The following is a 24,330-nucleotide window of genomic DNA, read 5'->3' on the forward strand; positions in this document are numbered from 1 at the left end:
ATAAAAATGATAAGTGTTCAATTTAATTTGAAATAGGATCAATTTTTACTTAGTTATATTTATAAATACTTTCATTAGTTAATAATAAATAAACCAAATTCTTAATATACTAAATTACTAGTAATACAATACTAAATTACTAACAATAAAAACAATTCTTATTATTTTTATTGGGGTATTTAAAATAAGTGTAAGAAAAAAAACTTCCTAAATATTTTTTAAGTTTCGCAGTTAAAAAATTATTTTTACACTGTACATTTACTCTATGAAGCGTCCTGACATTTCAATTGACTTTGACGTTAAAAATAAAATCAATTTCAAGATTTCTTTTGTTGTTTTAAGATTGTTATTATAGTTATGTAAAATGAATTCGCTAATTCGTGCAAGTTTTTCATTTGCCAAAAATGCAGTTCTATCATCATCTATTCGGTCTATTACTACAACAAGACAGTTAAATCTAAAAGAGCGTAAGTTTTGGTTACAATTTATTTTGTGTTATAACCTTAAAATTTGTTTCGTCAAACATAAAACAGGTATGTTTAACTGTTTTAGTGCGGGAACATACCGAGGGTTCAACATTAGTTGTTGAAGGTGTAACTGTGCCGTCCCCCCGGACAAATTTGCTTGTTCGAGCTGAAAATTTAGCTGGTTTCGAACCAAAAGAAGGAGCGACAGAAAAACCTTGCTATATGTGCTCATTAGGATTAGATGTGAAGCACACAGATGTGCTTATCCTCAGTCAGTTCGTGCGATCTGATGGCTGCATGCTGCCGCGTCGTATTACCGGACTTTGTAAGCGACAACAGAAAAAGATTGGCAAACTAGTGACAATGGCCCAAAAAGCAGGTAATGTTAAATTTAAATGTTTGTCTTCCCTTTTCGTATAAAGATAGGATGGGAAGGTAATGTGGATTTGCTAGATATCTATAAGTAGGGCTTTTTTTGTGTGACTGCATGTAGTTGTCTCCAGGAAGCAGTTGTTTTGCTATTTAGCCCATGAAGATGTCTGCTTGCATTTCCTACTTAGTACTGTAGAAAATTGGTCTAATATGACAGCTTTTGCTTAATTCCAACTTGGTTGTTATGAAAGTTATTTCTATCTGAATTATTAATTTTAATTATCACCAACTGCATTTTTTTGCTCACTAAGTGATCACTCACCATTTTTCTATTCTTGTATAGTTCTATCTATAAATAATCTTATATAAATGTTACATTGTTGCAGGCCTCATGATCAATCTCACTCCAGACAACTGCCAAAAGGATCCAAAGAAGCGGAGATTGTACAAAAAGTTCAACACATACTTTGATGAGAAAACAATCTTCATGTGGAGAATTCCTAAACCCACTGATAGATTTAAACGATAATCTGTAGACAAATTATTAATAAAAATAAAATATTAGTTACACATGTTAAATAAAAGACCGGTATTTTTATTATAATTTATTTCGTTGTCTAATGGTGTTCATGTCAGTATATTCTGCTAGAAGCTTCTGTACATTTAAATTCATTATGTTATTTAAGCTGTATTAAAAGAGCAAAATAACCAGAAGAGAAAAATGCATTAACTATTTTCTACAAAATAAGAGCACTGCCAAATTTGCATATATTTTTTAACTCATATATCAAAAAACGATTGAATCTTAATTCACATATAACTTACTTAAGACGAATGCTTACTCAAATTTTATTATTCTTGCTTTTTAACTAAGTAAATTTTGACTACTTAATACATAAAATGTTTTAAACAAAGAAATTTAGTACTCATGTATTTTTTAAAGGTAAATAATCATAAATAAATGGTTAAGATTAACAGCCATTTATGGCATTTACGGTTAAGGACATAAATTTCCTACCCGGTGTATTTAACATTCTTTATGCTGCAAAATTGCCATCTACATCTATACTTGGTATTCTAAAGAGGAAAGATTTGTATTTTTGTATGTATTTTTAATTTAATATTAACACAAAATACTGGGCCGATTTTAAAAATTCTTTCACCATTAGAAAGGTAATTTATCTGTGAGTAATATAGGCAACATTTTTAAATAGCGGGTGTCGCGAGCAACAGCTAGTCTTTGTTTAAAACACTTTATCTGGTATATTAATTAATTCTTAGGTTATGTTAAACATCCTATGCAGTAGTCATTTAGACAGTACAAGCTACAGTCGTTATGAGATCACAGCCTTTCATAGAGATATAAGTATCCCAAATCCTTTGGTGGATTTTCTGAGAGAGCAACCTGAAAATAAAAACATTCATGAAAACTATGTTCCTGTTTTTAATGAAAATCGTGAATATATACTTCATAAAATATTAATAATAAACACACTTTGTTAGGAAAGATGTCAGCACTCACAGCAAATTTTTTGAATAACCCTTTTTAACCAACTTCAAAAAGGAGGAGGCTTTCAATTCGTCTGTTTGTTTTTTTAACAACTAGTTACGATTATAGGTTATATGTTAACACGCTATTTAATTTAGAGCGCGAATAAATTGGAAAAAACATGTGGGGAGGAATAAAAATAGCAAAGATGCAAAATTGCCATGATACTAGTAATTATCCAATATCAAAGGCCTTTGTCGTTTGTGCAATAAATTTTAACATTTTCATATGAAAGTTTTAAAAATATAGACAATAAAACTTAGTACTTCAATAGGAGCATCCAGCATTTATAGCTGAGCGAGGGCCCAATCCGGTCAGCATTGCAACACTAATTTTAAATATTCCTTTTTCTTTTTATTAGTTATGTTTCTCATTATTTTGAGTTTAATATTTTTTTTTTTCATAGTTGTAGTGTTGACAAAGGATTAAACATTATTTTATTTTTTTATTTTAAAAAAGTTTTTTAAATGCCAAGCGGATTAAGACGCACAGGGATAGGCAGTTTATGTAAAATTTAGAGATATAAAAGCAAAAATACTTCAGTGCAAATTTTACAAAAAGATTACGTAATAGTTAAATTGAAAAAAAAAAATTTAAAGTTTGTTTGAAAGCAAGGACAGTGATGTTACCTTGTTGTCGTTGAATATAACCCAGCGTCCCTCGTGCAGCACGTGGCACACGTAGTGACCCACCATCGTGGACGTGCCCATGTGGGAGATGAACGCCACCAGCTTGTATTCTGCACATGTATATTTTAAACCGCTGCAGTGCAATGTTTCACAAATCAATTAAAACATTTAAGTTATCAGCCAAGAACTGAAACGAATCTTGAACTTTAACCGGTAATGTTAAAATATTGACATTTTTTAATATATTTCTATAATAATAGGCAATATGCATAGAACGCTAAATTGAACTAAACTTTTTTTCAGTATACTTTACTACTATAAAAACATACATGTAAACATTTTTTTTTACATAATGTGATTTTTAATATAATGAAACTTAGAATTTGGTTTATTTTCATATCTATACTAACATAGGGGAAAAAATTGTATTTTTGTATGTATTGAAATAACTTAAAAACTAATGTTAAAAACTTAATAAAAAGCTGCATTATCTGTGATTAACATATGCTACATTTTTTTATTATTTTTTAATTTCACGCGGAGAAAATTGTGAGCAAGTTAACGAATAAAGTAATGGATTAGAGTGACTGGCCTAACACTGAAACAACAATTAAATATGTAACATTGTGTTAATAATAATTAAATTCCATTAAAAACCAGCGATAACGATCAAGCCGAGGTTCGGCCCCCTCGGGCACCCTTGAATCGGAATGCTAAACGCGTACTGAGTGACAGTCCAAGCCGAAGTTCCCTCTCGGGGGCCCTTGTATCTAGTCACCTCATCGAGCGTCCACCGAAGCGATCTAAGAGCTCGGTGGCCTACCAATCCGGTAATAATAACGAAGTAACGGCTGGTGCCTAGGTTCCTGAGGGAGCCCTTGCGCTTAGTTACACATAAACGAGGTTTAGGCTAAGCGCCATCTGCGCTCGACCACCTCAAGCCCGGTGTATCTGTAAATGCTTCTTCAAGGCAGATAGTGGCCATTCAGTCACAAAAAAATCCATTAAAATCGTCTATCAGATTATCAGCGCCTACAAAGTGTAAGATTCGTGTCAGTATTGATGCAAGTACAGTAGTCTTACTCTCTGGACCATCCCTGCAGCCGAGCGTGCGGTCCTCCGGCGGCGGGTGGTCCTCGTCGAGTTGGTCCGCGCGGCTGAAGATCCAGTCGAGCGCGCGGCCCACGTCGCCCTGCGTGGCCCGCAGCGCGCGCTCCGCCTGCGCGCGCGTGAACCCCATTGACACTATGCTGCCCACGCTCGACTCCTCCAATGCCACGCTGCCACCTGACACATCACATATATATTTTTATTTATAACTAGCTTTCGCCCGCGACTCCGTCCGCACGTATTTAAAAAAAAACAAAAGCATGTAGCCTATGTGTTCTTCCAGACTATCCTCTACATCTATGCCAGATTTCATCTAGACTCCTTCAGCCGTTTAGGCTACAAACCCTAACAAACATCCATCCATCTATCTATCCATTCATCCATCTAAACTTTCGCATTTATAATATTAGTAAGATATAAGATGGCAAACGAGCAAGCGGTCACCTGAATCCGCCGAAATGGAAAGCGACCACTGCCCATAAACATCCGCAGTTACAGATGCCTAATCTTAATCGACGGAGGAGGAGACGCACATCAATAGGACATTTTCCCTTCCTGTGCATCTCCTCCACCGTCAAATACACTTTTGCTCGCTATTCTTTTCTCTTAAGTAAATTGTGGAAAGAGAAAGGGACTAAAATTAGGCGTCCGGCACCACACTCATTAGTCGAAACGCGGAATTGCTTCCACTTCACGCCTATTTTCTGTGTGGTCGTGGTATTAGTTTATGTGATACGTGGTACCTGCGGGTGCGGCGCCGGGCGGGTCGAACTTGTTGGCGAAGTCCCAGTCGGTGAGGTGCTCCATGAGCCAGTTGGAGGCGGGCTCGAGGCCGGCGTTGCCCGTGTAGTACAGCGCGCGCTTGCACGCCTCCCCGGGGAAACCCATGTCCAACTACACAACAATAATTATATATGTATTGTTAAGAACAAAATTAGTACTGTGCTGTAGAATTGGCGCAACTCTAGATTATCGGCATAAATGTCACATCCCTAACTGACAGCTGTCAATGTCACTAGAAGTATGGATAGATTGGCGCGAATGCTGAGTCCTGACGAGAAGTGTTACTCTGAGTTTAAAGCGACAGTATCAATTAAATAAGTTGTCTAAAAGTATAGACAATTTCCACAAAGAGATATTAATAAAGGATATCTTTTAGTTCTGTAGCTCAGAAAGGTAATAATTATTAGTAAGTAAACAAAAAAATCTGGTGAAATTCTTAACCCTTAATTCATAATGTCCAGTGTGACGACCAAGAATGATTAAAAAATCTAATGAACTAGTTTATTTTATATCCAAAAAATCTAACATTTTTGAAGACATAACCAAAAAAGTGAACTTTTTAAAACCATGTAGAATTAAGGGGTTAAGAAGTAATATTTTGTATAGAGAATGCAGATAAAAACCTATCGTACTATAAAATAGATCATGTTCTAAAGATCTACCCTAATTTAAAGTAAAATATTCAATATAGATTATTCAGTTCAGATCTAAATATATATTTTTTGGTCTACTTTGATTAGTGATAAAACCAAATTATGTATCTAAAAATGAATGTTTTATACTCACGAGTTGCGCCAGTACCGCCTCGTCGTACTGCGGCTGCGCGGCTTGCGGACTGGAGTCCGGCAGCTGAGTCTCCTCGGGCTGCGGCCCGCGCCCGCGGAGACAGCTTAGGTCCACCTTAACATAAAGATTGCTTTATAAGAAAAGGACAAAAATTACAAGCCGATACCAATAAACAATTATTGATTTTTTTTTTTACACTAACTGCATGTTCAAAGTTAATTATTATACTGTAGAAAATGAAAAACAAAGAAGCAGAAGAACATACAGAAAAGGCGTACACAGCGCTCACAAGAAAATGATGTTTTACTTTTTCAATTCAACATTGAATCAACTAACCACCACGTTAATTAAAATTAGGGTATACATATTAAACAAAAACAATAAAAGAAAATTTAAAAGTGTTACTGGGTAATAATTTTGTTATTTAAAATTATTGTTATGGTTAGTTAAATTCTCGACCAATAGCATCAAAGAATCAAGGTTTCTATATTTATTTAAATCCTTAGTTAATAGCAAGAGCCTTTTGTCGTTTGAATCTTTGAATTATGATATTTACTTAGAAATATATTTAAAAAGGTTTACGCAATTTTAAAAATAAAAAAAACTTTACTATGCAGATATCGCACGAACATTTTCTAATAATGTAATAGTAAAGAGTCACTAGAAAATATCAATTTAGTAAGAACCAGAGAAATACAAAAGGACTAACAGGCTCGGAAAAAAAAACCCGGTATAAAGTTAAACTTAGGAATAAACTGAGTATAAGAAAATATTAGTACAGATTTTATTTGTAAGGCTGTAAGTGTACTGTATAGTGACGTTTGGTAGTTTGGGCTGGCTTGCTGGCATGGTGTCAAGACAGTAGATATGATTAGTGTACCTCCCAAGGCATGTCGACGGCCACGTCCAGCTTGGCGGGTGTCCAGTCCTCCTTGATGGTAAACTTCTTTAACTGGATGAGCAGGTAGTCGGGGAAAGTCGCCAGGCGAGTTATTCTGTCAAGTTAATATATTTTGTAAATTCCGTTTTTTTTAGGTAATAAATGGTGTTTTATTTTAGTTATTATTTATTTATAACTAGTCTATTTATTTAAAACTATAGGCCGCTACAGACGGGCAGTTCTGTTAACTAAACTGTCGAATTTAGTTAAAACAGTGTGTAGGCAACTTTAACTGTACAGTTCAACTTATAGTTAAAACTTTGCACAAATACAACATAGTTTTAACTGAACAGTTCGGGTATTCAGATAAAACTGTTCGAACTTAGCGTCTGCAGCGGGCTTTATATTACAGAGCAACGATTTCTATTTTTTGCATGTAACGAATAAACTCCAAAACTACTGGACCGAATTTAAATATTATTTCACCATTAGAAAGCTACATTATTAGAGAGTGATATAAGCTATGTCTAATTCGATTTTATTTTAATTCAGTGCGAACAAAGTCGCATACAAAAGCTAGTTTTTTGTAGCTAAAACTGTTCTATTGTGTTTTTGGAAAATAACAACGTAGATCAAAGTCGCATGGAAAAGCTAGTATTAGTAGTATTTTATAGTTAAAACTTGTTCTACTGTAGTTTTGTAAAATAACAACATTGTAGTTACTTTTGCGCTGTGACTTTTTCATTGACTGCGGTACTGAAGAACTGTTCGAGAGTTTCTTCACGCATAAAGCTCTCCAGACACGCGCTGAATGGGATCTCAGGCCGCACTAACTGCGATGGATCTCTGGAAATTAGACAAAATCGTTTAATTTACATAAAAATCAAGTTTATTATATATCGTTATCGCAAAAAAATACTATTTAGTTAAATAGGCGTTTTAACCCTTTGACCGCCGCTCAAATTATGGACATTAATGTGACAACCATAAACAAGTATCACAATTACTTTTAGTAGATGTACTTTATTATTTATTGCTCAAGATCGTGTGTTCATGCACGTACGTAAATAGGTATGGACAGTTCAGGCCGACTGGTGCCAGTTAATGTTGACATTACGCCAGTTGTATAGACCAAGGATCATATGGTAGTAGACAATTTTGTAAATTAACAATATCTTGAAAGCGTTAAATTTTGCCCAATGTTACGAAATTCTATTATCCGTTTTTTTTGAACATTTAAGAATTTCGATATATTTTGGGTATTTTTTGCTTTAACAATTGTAGTGCTTGGTTTAACATCTTTATATCGTAGGGCCGGTCCGCCCCCCCCCCCCCGAAATATCACGACCACACAGAAGACAGGTGAAGTAGAAGCGATTCCGCGTACAGTTTGATGAGTATGCATTCTGGACGCCCAATTTTAAACCCTTTTCTCAACCTTTTTTTCATTGTGAAAGTGGATTGTGTTTGTGGAGACGCATCGGGAGGGGATATATCTTTATATCATCTTCAAGTCTATTAAGGGTAGGCACCACTATTACTGTCTGGGGACATTGGTCACTTCGTATTTTAGGCGAATTAGTTCGTTTGGCGCCGTCTGTGTCACTAACAGTCTCTGTCCCGTAGCTTCGGCCGCGGCCCGGCGTTGCTCGTAGTCGCGCACTTGCGGCGCGTTGCGCGCGGCGGCGAGCGGCACGGGCAGCGGCAGGTGGTGCTCTGCGCGGCGCGTGTAGCGCACGCCGCCGGACGCGCCGCATACCACGCGCTCCTCCACACTGAACCGCAAGCATTCAGCCGGGTTCACGCGGTGACGACTGTGTCTCTGTAAGGAGATTATATATATACTAGCTTTTGCACGCGACTGTCCGTGTGAAATAAAAAAAAACAAAGGTAAGCCTATATGTTCTTTCAGACTACGTTCTACATCTATGACAAATTACATTCAGATCTGTTCAGCTGTTTAGGCTGCAAACTCTAACAAACATCCATCCATCCAAACTTTCGCATTTATAGCATTAGTACCTATTATTAATATCACAAGGTGGCAAACGAGCAAGCGGTCATGTAATACCACCGAAATGGCGAAGCGACCGCTGCCCATAGATGTGGCCCATAGGACACGCACAAAAAGAGATTATTACCCCTTCCTATAAATGCACTTCCCCTATCCCATTCTTCTTTTTAAAAAAAGGCGAGGGAAAGGGACTAACATTAGGCATCCAATACGGACAAATTTAAAAATAGGCAACGCTGCAAATATGCAAATCTACCCATTTTCAGACTACTTATGGGTAGCGGTTTTCCACTTTAGTTGCGGTTGTTTTATTTTTTTTATGAAAAATATTAGTAGATTTTTGTTGATTCACTAATATTTCCTTTAACCATCCCGACTAAGCTCTAGGCTTGTGCTATGATATGGTTCACGAGAATAGTCGAATGGCGGGATTCGAACCCTCGACCATTAATCGGTAGTCCGTAGCCCAAACCATTAGGCTATTGGCACTTGTAAAACATGTAAATAGTAATACAGCAGAACTTCGAAAAGTTAAAGTCCTGGGAAGCAAAATATTTTAAGTTATAGAGGTTTTAAGTTATGTTGTAGAGGTTTTGGGCTCTGATGGGAAGGGAACATATTATTTTTTGAAGTTATCGAGGTTACTGTACCTCAATAAGTGTGAGCAGATGCAGATAAAACTCGTGCGCGTCCTGCTGCCGCTTGCTCATGAACTCGGGGTGTCCGCGGCCCACCAGTTGGCGGTACATGTGCGGGGACACGCCGCGCTGCGCCGCGCCCTCCGGGAACGAGTACCGCCCCGACACCAGCCCCACGCCCAGCTTCGCACTGCAACACACAACAAATCTATATCTATACTATTATAATAAAGCGTAAACACACACTTTGTTGCTTAAGATGTCAGCAATTACAGCATATTTTTTAATAAAAAGCCCTACACTTACGTCACGCTTTAGGCTATATATTTTTACGCCATTAAAGTTGGGGTAAATATTTTGGATAAAAACCCTAATGTGGGAAAGAGACCATAAGTTGCTGCCAACATCAAGGAAGCAAGGTTATCATCATGTCATTTGTAATTGATAATTTATAATAAATGATAATAAATGAATCTCCATGAAATTTGGCACAGATTTAGTACATAGTCTGGAAGATCACATAGGCTATTTACTTTTTTTAATTCGTCGCGGACGGAGTCGCGGCCAAAGTTAGTAGACCAGTGGTAGTGCCCGCTTTAACATCTTAGCACTGCAGGGCCGGCACGCCCCCAGTAATACCACGACCTCACAGAAGAAATTCCGTATTCCGTCTTATGAGTGTGGTGCCGGAGGCTTAATTTAAGTCCCTTTCTCTTTACCACACTTTTCTTATAAAGAGAGGATGGGAACGGGAAGTGGATTTGACGGTAGAGGAGATGCATAGGAAGGGTAAATATCCAGCGGTCGTTTCGCCATTTTAGCGGATTCCGGTGGCCGCTTGCTCGTTTGCCATCTTATGTTAAAAAAAAGACCACTAAATACATGAAGTTTGGAGACATCAAAGTAAGGTACCTCGCTATACGAGATCTTGTAGTAAACAGTAAATAATGTACATGTCGATACTTACGTTTGTACATTAAAATCGTTCGCCGGATCCTCAGGGAAAGTTGAAAATATTTCAGGAGCACCTTCCACGAATCTCCGGATGAAGTCTGGCATTCTGAACATTACCTAAAATATACACATTTTTGTATCATTTTGTATATATTGCGTCACATCATTCTTTTCATGTATTATGGTGAGTACTGTAAATTATGTATACTGCTCACTATGTAAGTTATGCATGTAGTATTAACTTGGTAAAGTTTGTATATCCTGCTTTCAGTGTAAATAAAAGTTCTATTTGCAGTACGAATAGGGTGAGTGTTGTAAGTTTTGTTTGCAAATAAGAATGTGGTGAGGATTGTAAGTGCTGCTTGCAGTACAAATGCGATGAGAGATAAAGTTTTATTTGCAGTATAAATGTGGTAAGTGTTGAAGTGTTGTTTGCAGTATAAAGGTGGTGAGACTTATTCTGTTTGTAGTATAAATGTGGTGAGACTTATTCTGTTTGCAGTATAAATGTTATGAGACTTATTCTGTTTGCAGTATAAATGTGGTGAGACTTATTCTGTATGCAGTATAAATGTGGTGAGTGTTGTAGTGCGCAGTATGAATGCGGTGAGAGCTGCAAGATACCTGCACCACGCTGTTGATGTAGCAGGTGTTGCCGAGGTTGTTGAGGCCGGTGAGCGCGGGCCCGTGCAGCGGCCGCAGCTCGCTGCCGGACTCTTGCAGCGTGTTCCACTCACCGGTGCGCTGGTTCAGCTCCAGTTCCAATTCCACCATCGATTTGTCCGTCTATAGTAAAAATGGACGCACGTTTATCACAAACTGACATATGTACAAAATATTTATTTGCATGGATAGTTCCAATCTTACTAATATTATAAATGCGACACTTTATATGGATGTTTGTTAGAATGTGTAGCCTAACCTTCTGAACGGATCTCGATGAAATTTGGCATAGATGTAGAGCATAGCTTTTAACATACAGGCTACATACTTTTTGTTTTACTTTTAAATTCCACGCGGAACGTATTTGTTGAATTTAATGGAAATGACAAAATATAAGAAACTTATCTATTTTAACTATAAAAAACAGTAAAACAAGTAATACTGAGTGTCTAAAACAGATTTCAATACTAACTTTCTGCAACTGCTGTACATTGATGCCAAAATGCTTAAGATGGTCTGCGAGGAATGGATCCTCGACCATATCATCCTCAGCATAGGAGAACACGTCACCTTTCCCATCTGGGGTTATCGTTCCCAGTTTCACTGCCAGTGGGAAACCGGTTTCACGGTAATGTTCCACCTGTAACAGTTACATTTTTAAATTAAATTTTAATGTTTTAAAGTACTAATATTACAAATGGTAAAGTTTGGATGGATGGATGTTTGTTAGAGTTTGTAGCTTTTATTGCTAAATGGATCTCAATGAAATTTTGCATGTGTGTAGAGAATAGTCTGGAGGAATACATAGACTACAGACTTAGTTTTTATTTTTCATGCGCACGGTGTCGCGGGCGAAAGCTAGTATTATATATTTAACGATTAAACTTTGTTGCGGATTTTCACAGGTTTATTGAGTAATATAGTTGAGAATTACTTTTACTATTCATTAGGTTAGATGTCTAATGTAATTAACCTTATCAGAATCTCAATTGACTGAATAATTATTATTTGCTTGACTTGTAACTTAATTATTACCAATAAAATTGTATTTATTTGTCTAGTTCAATATTAAAACGAAGTAGTAACGATTACATTTGGTTACTGTACAGGACTCTAATGGTATTAAAAATAATTGAGGTTTGACTCTAATTAAAACATGTATGACAATTCTTACCGCATGATCATTGCCTCCGGAGCCATCAAAAAATCGTCTCCCGCAGAGTATGGAGCCATCGGTGAGGTTCAGCCACAGGTTTGTGGTCAGTTCGCACTTATCACACTTCCAGCCTGAAGGAGGAATCTTCACCTTGTTGTCTAACTGCTGCAAGTTTACTGCATGCCTAGAACATTATTAATTTTTATAATGTAAAACTTTTAAAAATAAAAAAAATGCATGTTGTGAGGAGAGATGAATCATATGATACAAGGAAAACTTTATTTTGAGTGTGGAGATACACCGGTAGAGTTATTTGAAGGACGAAAAGTCGTTTTATCGACACTACGGGTGTAGGATAAGTTAGGGTAGATTATGATATTATAAATTTTTTAACAGAACACAATTATGGAAATAAAACAATTTGACTTACACTGATATCTCTCGTCTCTCACCATCCCATGTCCCCTGTAAAGCAGCCATCTCCGCCATTTTGAATGGTGACTCCGCATTTATAATCGCTTGTACCGATTTTTTTACCTGAAAAGATTTAAACAAATTAACAGTTAATTCAAAAGGCTGCGATAGACGTATATCCAACATTGAACCATTTTTAACCCTATTAATTGGCAAATAATGCAGTGATACAACAGTCTAGGAGAAAGAGATAGATATATTTACCACTTCTGGTAGCGATGGATCAGGCCAGGGAAATGTGTAGAAACCTGGCAACACCACAACATTGTATTTATCAGTGTAGGTGTACTTGGGTTTGCCGATATCTGGCTCGAATCCTCCTTCCACTCCAATAGCGAGACGGGTGATCTTTTTCTCCGGTCCATCGCCAGTTACTTCTGGTTCTGGTATCTGTAATATTACAACATTCAAACTTTACTGTATCTTGTGATAAGAATTAAGTTAATGTTCATGGAGAAAATAATGCAGAGAGATGCTCTTCGCCTGTCCGTCAGAACTAGCAAGCTGTCATAAAGTTTGGATTGTACTATACTTTAAGTAGCATCAACTTACAGGTTTCTTCTCCCTCTGTATGTGAAGGAATACAGGGTTGCCAGTCTTCTGGAAGTACTGTTCCACATAGTTACGTCCAAAGCCAAGGAATGACGTTAGTGAAACGTACAAACCCGTTTCTGACTCCTGGAAGATAGACATAAAAGTTGTATTACCACAAAAATAGACACGTTTTCACCAACAATGGAAAAAATATGCACATTGAATACAGTAATTATTATAATACACTTATTGAATTTTAAATATATAATAAAGTTTTGCTTAAAAAACATAACATGAAGAAGTTATTCATTGTAATTTATCGATTTTCTAAGCAAAGTTCGTAATCTGCATAATACGGGCGGAAGTAACTGATACGACATTTGTATATTGTTTACATAAAAAAGGGACAAGATACAACTGTCAGCTCACTATACCCCACCAAATAATGGGTGACTAGGCCAGTCAACCATGTTGGCCAAGTGTGGATTGGTTGGCTTCACAGATATCTATGAATTTCTTCGCCAATATGTGCAGGTTGCATCATTACGTTTTCCTTCACCGTAAGAACGTCGGGTAATTATTATATGACTGTATATACAGATTAATAAAAAGTCAACCATTTAAAAAAATCCTTTCTACATTATATTTGAGTCAATACAACTTTATAATAAATAAAGTTAAGTATCATAAATAACATTTACTATATTTTTAAAATAAAAAGTTCCCCTATAAGTTGTAAACTGATAAGCACTATCTCCACCAAGCACAAAACATGGGGGCTTGAACCACATTTATTTGAACAGTCTTATAGAACACAATGGCCAACACGATAGACTTGTACCTTGGAGTATTTCTAATTTTGTGTGGCTTCGGTTTGAGTATTTTAAATTTACGAAGAGTGCTAAAGAAAAATCTAACAACAATATCTTCAGTGTTGCTATCAGAAAATATTCTCCTAATCTGTATTGGTATAGCATTTATCAGTAGATCAATATATGAATTGAATTCAACGAATTTCACTACAAAGGATATGGAAGTAAGAACAGCAGAGTTGAAGAAAACGAAGATTGAAGGTTCAATACAGTGTGGTTTCTTCTCAGTTTTAATAAGTTATGGACCTTTAATAGTTTCTTTAGTCAATAGTTTTTTGAGTCTTATTATAGATAATTATATGCATTATAAATTATTGTATGATATCAAAGTTAAAGATGATGAAAATGTTGTCAGAGTGATCGGTGAAGAAACAAGAGATGGAAGAAAATTGAATTTCAATACTTTTTTTGATGTATGGAAAAAATATTATTCATATGGAATTATAGCTTTACAGTGGATTATTCCGGTCTTGATTGTCTTATTAATGTATCCTATGGGAGCGACGCCAATATTAGGAACTGGTGAAGAAAGAAGCATTGATGATTCCTGTATTACAATGTTAAATTTGGCAACTGAAAAATGTTCCAATTACACATATTTTAATGGTACAGATTATGCAATACCTGTTAAATATCTGGAAGTATACAATTACAGTCTACGAAATTTGAATGAAACCAAAAAGGTTGACTCTATTTTGGATAACGTTTTTAATATTCTTGCCAGTTATAATAATCAAACAGATTTTCTTTACACTAATGAGTCAAGATCATTACGTAGACCTAAAATAAATGATATTTGCATGAAAATATGTTATGTTGACAGTAAGAATATGCTTCTTTATATATTTGTTTTAGTTATTGTAAGTTTTTTCATACCAATAACTATTTCTTTGGTTATTTTAACAAAAATAAATGTTATGGAAGTTAAAAGAGGAAATATGAAAACTTATGTCACCAGAGAATTGTTATACAATATACTTTTTTGGACTCCTGTAATGTTTGATACATTTCTGTCACTTATGTTTTGCTCTTATTCTATGGATGGCATGCGATCTTCCTTGTTTAATGTAATTGCTAACATATATCAAACAGTTAAAAACTTTATGAACACTAAATATTTTAAGGAAAATGCTATTGTACCTATTTAAGTATTTTATAAAGACAATTTAAGTGTTTTTTCTTACTGATTTATCATTATTCACTAAGTTTTTCCATCTGATAGATATAGGAACAAAGTTGACATGATATACTGCATTAAAATAGTATTTAAAAATGATTCTTTCATTTTTACTCGTAACAATCAAAGAACTGCGATATTTGAATTATTGAACTGATAAGATATACGATCTTTTGTTTGCAATTATCTAAACTAAAAGGTTATAATATATTTTGCAACTCACCGGATTGTCAAATGAATAAACACATTCATCTTTGTAAACTATTTGCTGAGAAGCCGGTATTTTGATCTTAGGTAAATGTGGCGTTAACAATTCCACTGAAGCCATGATAAAATTATTAAATGTTATTTATAACAAAGTATTATTTATATTAAAGTTTATAACAGCAGCGTCGATCTAAAAATATAATAACTAGTGATGTGCTTTTAGCTTTTCACTTTTACCTTTTTGCATTTTACTGTAACCTGTTTACCGGTTTACAAGATTAGTTTATCAATACTGGGAAGATCATCCCAATAAATCACCTTTAAAAGATATATCAGGGAGTAATAAAATTCTCTAATGATTTATAAGAACTTTAAGGCAATAAATTGTAGAAAATAGGTTGTCTATGGAGTTTACTTATTTAATCTATAACTTTTAACCTTTGCCCTTGTTTGCTTGTTTATTAAATATCTGTCTATGGTTTGTCAGTTATCAAAAGTCAAAAGTAATCTTAAAAAGTTTGATAAGTTTTATATTTTTTTATTTAGGTTTTATAAATAAATTAAATTAAACATGACGTTAAAATTGTATTATGATCTTATGTCCCAACCTTCACGAGCTCTATATATATTATTAAAGGCTACTGGATGCAATTTTGAATCGAAGTATGTGGATTTGCGCAAAGGTATACTACTTTTATCTTCTTTTTGACTTTAAGTTATCATACTGGCACTAATATTTAATATTTTGACCATTTTCGTGGCTTGGTGATAATAACGATTTCTAGATGTACATATCCAGTGCAGATTTAAGTTAGTAATCTCTTAAAAATCATGTATTGTATTGTTACATGTATTTTTATAATCTATAACTGTTTAATACCTGCCTATAATTCAGGTGAACATTATTCTGAGGGATATTCAAATATTAACAGACTACAAAAGGTACCTGTGATTGATCATGATGGCTTTCTACTCACTGAAAGGTTAGCAACTTACAATTTGATAAAAGTCTTATAAAAAAATTAATCCTTTTATCAATGGATGTTTTTGCAATTTTTTTTTTTAATATAAGGTGGCAAACAAGCAAGCGGCCAACTGAATCCACTGAAATAGAAAGCAACCGCTGCCCATAAACATCCGCAATTACAGATGCGTTGCCTACTCTTCATTAAGGGTAGAGGAGACGCACATAAAGAGGTCATTTCCCCTTCCTATGCATCTCCTCTACTGTCAAATCCACTTTTCCTTCCCATCCTCTCCTCTTAAGAAAAAGGTGGAAAGGGAAAAGGACTAAAATTAGGCCTCCGGCACCACACTCATCGGACAAAATGCGGAATTGCTTCCACTTCACACCTGTCTTCTGTGTAGTTGTGGTATTACACTGGGCGAGCTGGTCCATTCATGCGAAGATGTTAAAGAGGGCTCTACCACTGTTAAATTCTTTTGCCATTAGTACACAAGATTATCACTAACATAGACTATATTTATTTATTTGTTAATTTAAAAAAATGTTTGATGTTTTCAGTGTTGCTATAGTCAATTATTTATCCCGAGAAGGTTTAATACCGGAGACCCTGTACCCAAAAGACAGTAAGACCCGTGCCTTAGTTCAGGAGTACCTGGAGTGGCAGCATACTGGCCTGAGACTGCATTGTGCTATGTACTTTAGAGTAAAGGTAATTACGACTTTTTTTTTATTTATCATTAACATATTGGCTTATGTAATTATCTTAAAAAAATCTCTAACAAACTTTTTTGATGGCAACCGAAAGCGTAAATATTTTACTGGCTTCGCAACAGTAACTGTCTTGCTGGGTACTCCCTTTTACTGGAATGTGTATTTCTACTCTTACATTCACCGCTTTCAACATAACTTTATGTGAGTTCAGTCCAGTTTACTTTAAGGTCTAGAAATTGTAATGTATTTTTAATTAAAAATAATTCCTTTCAGTACATGGATCCCATTCTATTTGGACGGAATCCAACTGAAGAGCAGATAAACGGCTACAAGCAGCGAATGGATTTTGCATTACAACTGTTTGAGACGAAATGGTTGGGAAGAGGCACTGATTTTATTGTGGGGAATTCTATTACGGTCGCAGATCTATGGGCAGCGTGCGAACTGGAGCAACCAAGTAAGTGTATTTTTCTAGAATAATGAACAAAGTAATAATACGAATTATACGAAAGTACAGTAAGCATGAAAATAGAAATTTGTCAGTTTTTCAAAAATATGTATTCACATATCCTTTTTTGACTATGATCTACTTAATAATATGTGATTACGTATTTTTGAGTCTCTAGGCCTTTGCAAGCTTCAATAGTTTAGTTAGTGTGTACATATTTATGCAGCTGACTGTACATTTTTAATAAGTTATGCTAAACTCGAATCTCCCTAAATCAGGAAATTAATTCTAATATGTAAGGCATTTATACAGTCCTGGTGAAATCCATGGTCCATAAAAATCTGGCAGACTTGTAAAAGTGTGAATAAAAGTTGAAAAAGAAGTATAGAAGTAGGGGGTTCACCAATTTAAGTAAATTATTATAATAATAATTGTGGAAAAAAGGTTGAGAATCTCTGATAGTATCTGATGATTCAATATGATTTTAGTGTTAATTATTTATATATAATTGTTGAAAATGTTCTTTTAATATTGTATTTTATTTCAGGAATGGCTGGTTTTGATTACACAGATAATTATCCTAATATAGTAACTTGGTGGGCTAAAGTGAGACAGTACTTTGACCCACATTATTATGATGCTCATGTTATTTTAAATAAAATTGTAATGAAACAACAAAAAATGTCAAAATTGTAATGTACTTTGTAAGTTTTTTTACCACACAGAAATTTTTTAAAAGATTAAAAATATTGGGTAGTTGTAATGTTTGTTATACTCCGTATATGTGAATGAAGTTAAAGTTATAACTTAGACTTAGTTTTAACTTTTACTGTCAAAGTTATAGTAGATATATTAATGTTATGGGACTATTAATAAATATTAAAAAAATTCTATTTAAAAATTTAATGTTGGTAAGTCTTCAAAAGCTTGTACTTGTTCTTTAAATGATTCCAGTGTTGCCAAAGGTCAATGTATTTTAAGTCAATTTGATTTATTTATTAATGAGATCTAGAAGAAATACTTATTTAAGTGCTTAAAAATTCATAGCCACCTATCTGGTTATTGTGTACCTTATTTGTTATTTGAGGGGTAATCTTTAAAAGATACCCTGACATGTACCCTGCCTTCTGGGGACAAACAGGGTTATGTGGGTTGCACACTAAACTGCCTCAGTGGCCATCCTCAAGTGACGCAGGTTCCGGGATCTCTAAAGAACACCGGAAACAGGATATTGTGTACCTAGAATAAGCTACAAGCCTTATTTAATTAGTTTATACGATGAAAAGGTTTATTTTTTTATTTTTATATTTATGGGATATGGCAATTTTATATTATTTTTTATTGTTAAATTTATATTAAAAAATGATTTAAATAGTCGTATCGTTTTATTTACACACAACCAGAAACCAAAACCTAGTTTTTTAAAAAGGTCTACCATAGATAACACTATACCATAGGTAATACCATAGATACCGATGGAGTGTTTTGCAACAAAACCGTTAAAGAGGTAAGTAGTTAAAATAGGTAAGTATAGTTCTTTTCCGATATCTCGGCGACTATAAACTTCGCGCGAGTCGTACAAACACAATTCTATGTATAGCGGTGCATAGCAAGACGCGGAGACTTCGCAACGCGCTGATGACCTTGGGCTGCCAAGATATTAAAAAACCCAACGAAATGGATTTCGACAAACGTGAAACCTGTATAAAAAAATTGTTTTGTACAAATCACAATAAATACGGATGTTTTGACTGTGGAAAGCTTAAAAAAATAGTATAGATGTTGTCAAATATCTTGGCCGATCTGAACATCGTTCGAGTCGTTGAATCGTTGCACAAAACACAAAGATAGGTGTAGCGGCGAACAGGGATGCGGGGGGAAGGTACTGCGCAGCGCGCAGATGACCTTGAGCCGCCAAGTTCTTTGAGAAGTATAATATGAACAGGAAAGTGAATCGGTATAAAACAGCTTATGTCCGTTGTTTCTTATAAGTCTAATTACGTAAATTATCGATGAAAATATTCTTCGAAAAACATTAATTTTTTCGTTAATCCCCAATTAATGTATACTAGGCCTTTAAGAATATTATGATCGTAATTGATAAAAATCCGCTTATTTTTAACGTATTGCTAAATCGCTCTTCTCCGAAGATTTTTTAACTGTTAATTGTTCTTAATTTTTAATTGTCTTACTCAACAAGCGTTTTCCAGACTATGTTTTTTTACCTTTTATAATTGAAGAATCTGATAAGACTACAATTGTTTTTGTATGTTGTCTACGAATTTAAACCTTTGTATTTGTGTAACAGTGAATGACCTAACCTAATGCGTTAAAGATTAACATCGGCTACAATAAAATGAGAGTAATTCCAATATATCATCAGCATTTCTGCACCCTAGAAGTAAATGGATATGTTAAGTTTAGGCCCTTGTCAACCACACTGGCCCGACTTCAGCCATCTTTGAATTTGTTCATCACGATCTCCTTTCCCTGTAAAAACGTCGGACAAATGTGTACATATGAAATTCAATGCACAAGATGGGAATAGAACTTGACCCTGTAGAATAAGATGCTTATCTACTTTGAGTTATTGACGCTTCTGAACCACCGTCGTAGTATCCTGCAGTATACTTGTAAAAGGTATATTATTGATCTTGTTTCTTTGAAAAATTAGTCTCAAAATAAATGTATCTAGTCCTGTAGGAATAATTCTTTTTGCGACTTAAAATAACATGTTTAGATATACGATGTGAGGAATTTTAATGAGCATAGCCACAAAACTCTATCCCTAAAATGAAACTTCAAGAAGTAAAATAATACATTGACAAAGTTGTTTTTAAAATGTTAAAGTTCAAACTAAATAAAACAATGACAGAGACAAATTAGTAAAACGAGAAAATTAGTAAAAGTTACCTGTGTAGAAATACTCTTAACGTCGATATTAACTAGTACAAACAAATTCTAAAACTTCTATTTCTAGGTATATTAAGCTAGAGTTACATTTTCTATTTTTAGTATAAATTTAAAAACTTTACTTAATAACAACGATATGATAAACAAAAATATCTAAAGAAATTTACTATAAAATCGGGTGAAAGTACATTTATAATAACGTATTACTTTTGATGTAGTTTTTAAATCGTACCTCATATTGATGTATGTATTGTATTTTGCAATCACGAAAGACAATAAAATGCACGAGAATAAAATAAATGCGAGCATTACATTGGGCGCGAGGGAGGCGCGCATGGCATTGGGCGGGCGGACGCTACACCGCTACTCTGCTACGCCGCTACGGAGCTACGGCGCCCTAGCCTCTCACCCAGTCGCTGCTGTCTGCATGCGCTTACAACATAGCTCCGCGCCTCCTCTGAGGTTAGAGCTTTCATCGCTGTATTGTTTACAAGTGAAATAAACATTTGTTTAGATTGTTTATTTATTCTAGATTTCAGTTTTATTTATTACAGTGCTACTTAAAGTGGTCTTTATGAAGTTAGATGTTGTTTTAAAATGTAACTTTGTGTGGAATTCGTTTTTAAAATTAGTAAACAATACTGTACTTGAGTTTACCAGTTTATTATTCTAATCAATTCAGCGTTGCTATATTTTTATACATACCGAATAATAATAGTTAGTGTATTTCTTCTAATTTTTTTTTTCGTTTTAAAAATTCTATAATTGTTTGTTTTTGTAGGAAAGTTTGTTCATATTGAAAATGTCTGATAAAAAGGAAAGTGGAAAGAACCCAACTAAGCAGTCAGTGAAATGTTCGGTACCTATCGAAATGTAAGTAATTAACTGATATATCTATATCATTATTCAAAAACTATCATTATTTGTTAGTGTATTTCTATGAAATTGCTTTTTTAATTTTATAACTTGTCATTTCAAACAGAAGATACAATGTTTTCATTTGTTTATTACTCGAATATAAAACAAATAAAGAATAAAAAAAGGTTACATATACGTTTTTATTATTGTTTTTATAAAAGGTTTGAATAAAAAAAAAAACCCTTTTATTTATAGCAATAATACAATGTTTTTTGTTATTTCCTTTGAATGCGAAATAAACAAACTATAAATGATGTAAAAATAGAAAGTCTACCCTAGAAAAATTAAAAGTCAATGTTTTATGTGTTTTGAATAATTTTTGAACTCATTTATGTCGGTGTAAGTACATCATTATTTTTTTCAGTTTTCTGAAGATTAAGGAGAAGCAGCGTCGACTTGAATTACTTGAGAAACAAAGGTCGTTGTTGGATAAGATGAAAGAAGAGCATAAGCGTTTTACCGCAATTGAAAAACCTGAAACTATAGTTGCTGAACCTAAAAACGATGATAAACCTAACATGCGCGAAGTTCATGATGAGAATGATAGAGTAAGTAAACAAAAAAAGCTTTAAAAGTTGTTGGATCTTGACACTCACGATTTACATTATCAATTTTACATTTTATTATTATTAATAAGGTCGGAAACCAGCAAGCGGCCACCTGAATTCGCCAAAATAGCGAATGGACACCTGTGCCCTATGCTCTTGCATCGCCCTCAAATTCACTTCCTCTTCCTAAATCTTTCTCATGTCAAAATTAGGCCTTCAGCACGCACACTTGTCATCCAAACCTTAGGATTTTTTCTACTTCATGCCGGTCTTCTGTGTGGTCGTGGTATTGCACGGGACGTGCCGGTCTATTCGTGCAACAGATTGTTGCTGGCGTTTACAACTATCGTCTTTAGAATTTATTTATTTATTTTCAATAGGAAGCCAACGTATCACATGAAATAAGTTCTGTATGATGAAGAAAAGTAATTATAACTAAAACACAATATCATGGATACACTTACAGGCTAACACAACATTATAATAAAAAATAAAAGTTTTACATGACAAAGAATTAAAAACTAAAACTAAACTCACTACAAAAAAGAAAAATAACTTAATGTATACTCCTAAGGTGTGTCCTAATTGTAGAGATAACTTTCAGAATTAAAATATTTCATCGACAAATGTTTAAATTAGTACTAATGTGTATCCGTTTCTATTAATTTATTACAGTATAATATGTGACTTTATAATAAACTTGGGATAGTATTAACAAAGCTTTTTTTACAGGTTCCGATACCGGTTCCCGTGGTTCCTCCGGTGCCAAATTTGGTTTTGCCATGCAAGCCTAGCAAGGCGCGTCCCCCGCGTCCGAAACGCTTACGTCGTTTGCCTCACGTTGGACATCCTGCTAGGGCACGAAGAGGTTATAGGCCTCAATACGACGTCAACAATAACACGCCTATGCAACAAAATAATATGATGATTGGAGGTAATCTGCCGGTGGCACCCGTGTATCATAATGTGCCACAAAACCTAATAAATGGACCCCGGTTTCATTAAATTGTAAAATCCGGTCGATGTTAGTGATGGTTTAAAAAAATCTTATCTATCCTTTAAATAATTGTAATTGTTAATTCTTGAAGTTTCTCTGGTTACGGTTTCATCGCTTTACAGAGTTCTTTTGTCAATACAATATAGTTTGCTTTTCCCGACATTTTAGGTTTACTTTTAGAGCCTCAGACTTTTTAATGTCTGAAAGTTTGGTTCGGGCTGTCAAGACAAAATCATATCAAAGCAAATCTGTGGGACTTGTGTATCATACATATTCATTCCGATCAAGTGCCCGTCTAAATTATCGACCGATTATAAGTTTGTAGTGGGTGGGAGTTTTTAATCGTGCATCTTATAATTTGTTCATGAAATAATTTTTATTTCTAATGTTGACGAAGTTTCTATTGATTTTATCTTTACCTAATGATTCATTAGAGTTAAGTTGATGTAAATTTCAACGGAGTAAAACTTAAGTAACGTAGTTCGGAAACGCATTTCATGAAATTATCGAATCAAAAATACTAACGAATGGTATTTTAGCCGAGAAACCGGCCATTATTGTCTGAATATTTTGTTTTGAAAGGAATGTATGAACTATGATGAAATATTTCATATTTTTCGATTACCATTAAAGAAGTTAGACTAAGTTTTTTATACTCTCTTTCATAATATGAAATATCAAAATTTGTAAAGCAATAAAAATTGTTTTGTTGTTGTTTATCCTTTAATTTCATATTCAGGTTTGCTTTTTTTTCTTAATTTCAGTATTTGGAGAGTTTGATAATGGACATTATTTTAAGAAATATATACTGTGTAATATAAAATATTAACGTAAAAGATGTTTCTATTTCGATATTAAATTTGAAATTATATTTATGAAAAATATATTTGGTATGCACTTATCAAGCATTAGTAAAATTTTAATTACGAAATAAGATTTACCAAGACTTTCCATCAGTCTCTAATGTTTTACCTCAATTCAAATGAATAAAATAACAATAAGTAACAAGCAATGTTAAACAATACATGTTACGAAAACTGTAGTCCTACATACGCTCAATTGAAACTGACAGTTTTAACTGAACTGTTCGGCTCTTCAGCCAGGATTTAGCGTCTGTAGTAGTTATTACATGTTTACATAGTCATATCATAACCATTATAGTTAAATAGTAGTTGGGAATTAAACAAAGACATTTAAAACATATATAGACTAGGCATGAAAAAAACACCGGTACTTTCTCTGAAAGGTATTATGCCACCTCTTGTCGTTGTATTGACTTTTAATAAATATATAAAATAATTAACTTAACACAAAATAAACTGAACAGTGTTATAAAATAAAATATAAACATTGAAATATTTTCTAATGGTCTATTGGCAATTAACTTGAATAAAATTAATTATTGACATCGGGTTTTGAGGCTATCAATAGATAGCGTTAGTGATGATCGTATGAAAAATATCTCAAGAGAAATGTCAACTATGCCTCCTCTGTATATTATTTGAATCTCTTTGGAATTATAGCATTAAGGTTATCGCTTATTATATACAACTGGCAAGGCTA

The 24,330-nt window shown here is 34.2% G+C and overlaps 4 protein-coding genes across 4 annotated transcripts; 3 read left to right on the top strand and 1 right to left on the bottom strand.

Annotated features, from left to right (window-relative positions):
• The first annotated feature begins 319 nt into the window (after positions 1–319).
• Positions 320–1,440, top strand: LOC106108606 (28S ribosomal protein S18a, mitochondrial). The gene is made up of 3 exons (XM_013289852.1): positions 320–467; positions 553–846; positions 1,226–1,440. The coding sequence occupies exons 1-3, from the start codon at positions 365–367 to the stop codon at positions 1,366–1,368; spliced, it is 540 nt and encodes a 179-aa protein (XP_013145306.1). The 5' UTR covers positions 320–364; the 3' UTR covers positions 1,369–1,440.
• LOC106108605 (ubiquitin carboxyl-terminal hydrolase 5) lies at positions 1,432–15,477 on the bottom strand. The gene is made up of 17 exons (XM_013289850.1): positions 15,282–15,477; positions 13,028–13,153; positions 12,680–12,865; positions 12,432–12,538; positions 12,020–12,185; positions 11,318–11,485; positions 10,807–10,968; positions 10,196–10,299; positions 9,241–9,418; positions 8,187–8,398; positions 7,300–7,422; positions 6,577–6,691; positions 5,697–5,810; positions 4,871–5,021; positions 4,101–4,304; positions 3,018–3,127; positions 1,432–2,244 (listed from the first exon to the last, which is right to left on the bottom strand). The coding sequence occupies exons 1-17, from the start codon at positions 15,384–15,386 to the stop codon at positions 2,182–2,184; spliced, it is 2,394 nt and encodes a 797-aa protein (XP_013145304.1). The 5' UTR covers positions 15,387–15,477; the 3' UTR covers positions 1,432–2,181.
• A 309-nt stretch (positions 15,478–15,786) lies between these two features.
• Positions 15,787–18,709, top strand: LOC106108471 (glutathione S-transferase theta-1-like). The gene is made up of 5 exons (XM_013289638.1): positions 15,787–15,948; positions 16,161–16,248; positions 16,791–16,941; positions 17,217–17,400; positions 17,939–18,709. Exons 1-5 carry the CDS (start codon positions 15,837–15,839, stop codon positions 18,085–18,087), a joined length of 684 nt encoding a protein of 227 aa, XP_013145092.1. The 5' UTR covers positions 15,787–15,836; the 3' UTR covers positions 18,088–18,709.
• Positions 18,710–21,071: 2,362 nt separating this feature from the next.
• LOC106108415 lies at positions 21,072–22,775 on the top strand. Its single transcript, XM_013289579.1, has 3 exons — positions 21,072–21,177; positions 21,587–21,770; positions 22,503–22,775. The coding sequence occupies exons 1-3, from the start codon at positions 21,107–21,109 to the stop codon at positions 22,773–22,775; spliced, it is 528 nt and encodes a 175-aa protein (XP_013145033.1). The 5' UTR covers positions 21,072–21,106.
• Positions 22,776–24,330: the final 1,555 nt, after the last annotated feature.

Source organism: Papilio polytes, unplaced genomic scaffold (assembly GCF_000836215.1).
Source record: "Papilio polytes unplaced genomic scaffold, Ppol_1.0 DF821511.1, whole genome shotgun sequence".
In the NCBI taxonomy this organism is placed as follows: Eukaryota; Metazoa; Arthropoda; class Insecta; order Lepidoptera; family Papilionidae; genus Papilio; species Papilio polytes.